This window comes from Zingiber officinale, chromosome 10B (assembly GCF_018446385.1).
Source record: "Zingiber officinale cultivar Zhangliang chromosome 10B, Zo_v1.1, whole genome shotgun sequence".
Taxonomy (NCBI): Eukaryota; Viridiplantae; Streptophyta; class Magnoliopsida; order Zingiberales; family Zingiberaceae; genus Zingiber; species Zingiber officinale.
In genome coordinates, this window is record NC_056005.1 from 46,545,048 (window position 1) to 46,550,180 (window position 5,133).

The 5,133-nt window shown below is 42.5% G+C and overlaps 1 protein-coding gene across 1 annotated transcript; it reads right to left on the reverse strand.

Moving 5' to 3' along the window:
• Positions 1 to 1,096: 1,096 nt before the first annotated feature.
• LOC122029392 (protein indeterminate-domain 4, chloroplastic-like) lies at positions 1,097 to 4,254 on the reverse strand. The gene is made up of 3 exons (XM_042588358.1): positions 3,504 to 4,254; positions 3,016 to 3,412; positions 1,097 to 2,350 (listed from the first exon to the last, which is right to left on the reverse strand). Exons 1-3 carry the CDS (start codon positions 3,667 to 3,669, stop codon positions 1,231 to 1,233), a joined length of 1,683 nt encoding a protein of 560 aa, XP_042444292.1. The 5' UTR covers positions 3,670 to 4,254; the 3' UTR covers positions 1,097 to 1,230.
• Between the last annotated feature and the right edge of the window lie 879 nt (positions 4,255 to 5,133).

Below are 5,133 nucleotides of genomic sequence, written 5' to 3' on the forward strand. Positions count from 1 at the left end.
AAACAAATAATTGCACTCATCCAAATAAAAACATTCATTTGTCCTCTTCCTCTGAATACATGAACCCAAGTGAGTGATAGGAGAGCATGAATGAACATATATACCATGCATCGAATCAAGCTCACTTTTCCAAAAAACATAGGAGGCTCCTTTTCGTATGCATATATGTTTGCTGAACGCACATAATTAGAATTAATGCATTAAGTTCCACCTCCACAAATTATTAAACGAACAATAATACAGATAAATTATATATATATATACAAAACTATTCTAATTCTTGGAGGATGTTCTTGACTATAATCTATTATTTTCGTTGTACTTTCAGGTAAGCGTACATCATATGATCTTGATGTAGCTGAAGATTCAGTTGGGTTCATTCTATTAGACATAAGTATTGGTTTGATTGTTTTAGTTGCCAGTCTATTTACTAATTGTAAATGTTTTCTTCCCAAGGAGATTAGTAAGTTTTCTTGTCTTATTTGTTGAAACATTAAGTTTAACTGTGTTCCTGAGTCTTCTTCTAATTCTATTTCAAGTGAAGAAGTGGGTTTATATATAGAAAATCTAACAAAAATTTGATTTTTACTGTCTTTATACATAAGAGAAGAAATGGACTTTAAAGTAGCGTTTGAATTTTGTAAATTAATAGTCCATTCTAGTCCAGCTAAAATTTCAGAATTATATATATGGTTCTCTTATCCATCCACACAGGCATTGATTGAGACTAGAAGAGATCGATCGGGTGAAGGGAATCCAAGAAATCCCAAATATATATATATATAATCCCAAATATATATATATATATATATATATATATATATATTCAACAGGGAAAATAATCATTCTATAATTTAAAATTAATAAATCACACACTGAAGTTTTGAATGGTCATAAAAGGATTAATTTAGGTGTAGTAAGTAGAAGGAATTAGGTGTAAAGTGTACTTTAAAGTCTCTCTTTTGACCTAATGTTCCTTATAATAATTGCACTACTCTCTTAAATTATCTCTCCCTGACGACCCTGCATGCGCAGAGAAGAACTTGCAGCAAAATCGATCTTCAAGAAAATTTAAGATACAAATTCCTGGAGGATATTGATTAAAAAGACAGTTTAATTAAGATAAATTTGCGGTTGTTCGACATTTGCTATAACAGAACTTGTTCTTCGCTTGATTGGAATTAAAGAAAAGATGTAGAATTATTACGACTCATCGTACGTGAAGTTCTACTACTGCATGCGACCGCCGCCAACGAATGATCGAGTGGATTTGAGTTCGGAATCCAGGGTGGCCATGTCGATGCCAAGATGCAGCTCTCTTGGCGGCATGCCGCCCCCCATGCTCCTCATCCTACCGCCCACCCCGAGGAAGTCTCTGGTTAACTTGTCGGCGGCTGCGGCGGCGCCGAGCATTGCCAACTGGTTTCTCTGCAACTTGTTGTCGTTGATGTTCGAACCGATTCCGGTGCTGAACACCCCAAAGCCGGCTGCAGCTTCTTGATCATTGATCGCTCCATTGCCATTGGCGAGAGAATTCATGAATAGTTCGTTGAAGTGGGCTTCGTTCTGCGCCTGAGGAGGCCCGCCGGAGTTCTCTCCGACGCCGTCGAAGCCTGCTCCCGGATTATTCTTCGCCAAGTTTCCGAAGCCCCTGAGAATGGAGTTGGCGCCGCTAGAATTGCTGCTGGTTGCGCCCATTTGCGCCGCCTTCTGGAGCAGCGCAGTTGCCGACATGTGAGGGTGGAGGGCGGTCTCGTTGCCGTACATGTTCGCATCGAGGTGATGGCTCATGAGGTTTCCGGCGTACGTTGTCTCGTTGCCGCTCCCGCCGGCTGCTGGATTGTTGAATTGGCCGGGGAATTGGTTCATGGCGGCGTTGCTGGTGGTGCCGTTCGCGTTTCCATTGTTGGAAAAGATGTTGAGATTGAAGAGATCAATCGCAGCGGAAGACGACGACATGTTAGCGTGGTGGTCTTGGAGTTGCATCAAGCCATGAAAGGGTTTGGGCTGGAGCAGATGAGAATTGACAACTTCGTTAACGCTTTGGCTAGAACCGCCGCCGAGGAAGAACGTTCCTCCGGCCGCAGGCCGGAAAGATGGCAGGTGATCGAACTGCATCGCGTCGGCGCCATTATTCCCACTAAGCCGAAGAAGATCGTTGGAAGTCGGCGTCGTCGTCTGGTGGTCTTGCAAAGAGGAGAAATGAGGAGAGTTCACCGGAGGAAGCCCCAAATTCATAAGTCCGGCAGGGCTGCGGCCGTAGAAATGCCCACCCATCGTCGCCGGGAGCCTTGCGCTCTCTTGTGCCAATGCGTCGCAGAATGCTCGGTGGGTGATGAAGCTATCACGCCTGCAAGAACACAACCAACCATTAATTGCAATCGATGGAATTCAGTGTGGGTGGTATTTTAATTAATTAAAAGTAAACTAACTAACTGCAAATATTTGGAATATATCTCCGGAGAAGAATAATCTGGTCGGGGACAAAGGACGTTCTCGTGAAATGGTGGACCTGCAATCGCCATGGCGATTCCTTGTTCCCTTCCTGCTAACTTATCTCCAACTCACAACACAACAAGGATGACCTGAGGCTTTGCCTTCATGCATCCTCCCGTGAATAGGAGAGAGGACGCATCGTTCTAACTGGCGTGAATTTCAAGAACCCAAAGATGCATGGACCGCCTTTTCTTTTTTGTTTTGTATTGTTTTGTTTTGTTTTGATTTTTGAAATAATCGATCTCCATGTTATCGACAAGATTCACGTGTGAGCTAGCTAGGTGCATTATTTTCCCCCAATTCTGACCCTAAACCTGCTTCTGTCACTCGGTCAGGAATGAGTCAGTCACAACCCTAACCCTAACTGTAACTCCAGTCCAGAATTTTAGATCTAATCAACACCAAAACCAAGAAGCGTACTTGAAACCAAAAACTTTTAGAGGGCGATCAATAATCGAAATGGAAGCGAGAAGTCGATGGTGTTTCGCCGACGATCATCGTCGGATTTAGGGTATGTACCTGGAGAAGAGGGTGCCGCAGTCGCAGCGGTACTCGCGGGTGCCGCAGGTCTTGGAGTGAGCCTTCCAGTCGGACTGCACGGCGTAGCGCTTGGAGCACTTGTCGCACTTCCACTTCTTCTCCCCGTGCTTCCGGCAGAAGTGCTTCTTGATGCCGGTGAGGTCGCCCAGGGCGCGGGAAGGGTCGTGGTGGACACACGTGGTCTCCGGGCAGATGTACACCCGGCGGCGCACCTCCTTCGGGTTCTTCTGCTTCAGCTTCCACGGCAGGTTGTGGCCTCGCCGGTGCAACTGCAGGTTCTGCTCCCGCTGGAACCCCTTGTTGCACACCTCGCATATGAACCGATTCGTCGCCATGAGTGCCTTCGGCGATAGAGCGATCACTTCAGCGTCAGGATCTGCATGCCAAACCCGATCAAGGAAGACTTAAAACTCAATCCTAGATTTATGAATTAGGGTTTGCAACTTGGAAATATCTGCGCTACTTACTAGGGTTTCCAGGGAGGTTCCTCTTTTTCTTTGGAGGAGCTGCAGCTGGTGCAGCTGATGAGCTTGGTGTTGCTGATAACATCTGTTGTTGCTGCTGCTTTTGGATGTTATACTGTTCTTCGTCTCTCATACCGAAAAAAGGGACTGACGATGAAGCTGCCGCCATGGTAAAAGCCTAAAGCTATGTGATCTCCTAGATGATTGCTTAGTGTTTCTAAAAGGTCGTCAATTGATGAGAAATATGCATGAAAACTCACTCATCTGCTCCAATTTTCTTCACTACCTGTATTCCTAGACCTAAAAGACAAAAAATTAAAAGAAGGAATTGAGGGAAGAACACGAATCACTCAAATCCTAGTACAAGTGGTATGGATCTATGCTCCAACGTCGACACAACCCTAAACAAAAACCTCCAACGCTGCCTAGCTCTCTCGGACTCTTCCCACTTCAACTAAAGAACAAGGAAGCTGGCTAGCTATGGAACAAACTGTTGCACTTAAAGCCAAATATATGGAAATAGAAAGAGAGAAAAGATTAAAGAGAACCTCTTTCTCCCCTTCCCTTTCTTCTTCTTCTTCTTCTACTACTTCTCCTTGGCCTTAGCCTCCTTTCCATACTTTTCTTTCTTTCTTCTTCCTCTATGGTTATATACCTCTATTTTTCATCACCACAAATAAACAATCCTGGAAAAGAATAATTATATATCTGAATAAAGCAGGAGGGTATGCAGTAGGAGGAGGAGAGATCGAATGCTGTACATGGGTTTGAGTGTCACAACTGCGTTACAAAGGGTCCACATGCCTCTTTGTATATGGTGGCAATTATTCCTCTTGACATGAGGACAAAAGCCAGCCTCTAATCCCATTCTTCCAAGCCATGTTGGTAAAAGTAAGCAAGCCATAAAACACTCCCATTCATATCTTAATTACTACAAGCCAGAATGAATGAGACTTGGATGTGATATAATGGACACTGGAAGAAAGAAAGATTTAATTCAGATTCTGATTAAAAGTCTTAAACTTTAAGATAATTAGTTACTACTCTACAACCTGAAGTTGAACTCTTCTTGACAAGGCTTGCTATACTGCTTAATTATTCACTGCCCCAGTTCAAATGTTAGTATACAGTTAAGCTTATCTGTAAAGTACCCCAGAACTGTGAGCAGCAAGCTGAAGAGGCACACAGACAGAGCAGCAAGCTGAAGAGGCACACAGACAGTCATAGAATTGTGACCACTGGAAAACTGCTTTTAATTAAATTTATGAATTTCTAGTTATGCAATGAGAACATGTTGCTCTGACATATATATATATATATGTTAGATGCAATAATTCATGATATAATTTTGAAACTTAGCTTGCCAACCTAATATTGAGTACCTTATTCAATCTAATATATTGCTTTAACTATATCAAATTTTGGATGATTATGAAATTTAACATTTTAATGAAATTTTAACATGAAATACATCATCTTCACATCCAATACGAAATTATGTAGGAATCATGATAATCTTATTCTTAGTCCTCTTACGTGACTAATTTGCAATTTTTGGTTAGATGCATGTCACCTTGACTATCATAGAGAATTTGAATTTTAAAAGGAAGATGTCATAACTACTCTCTATATT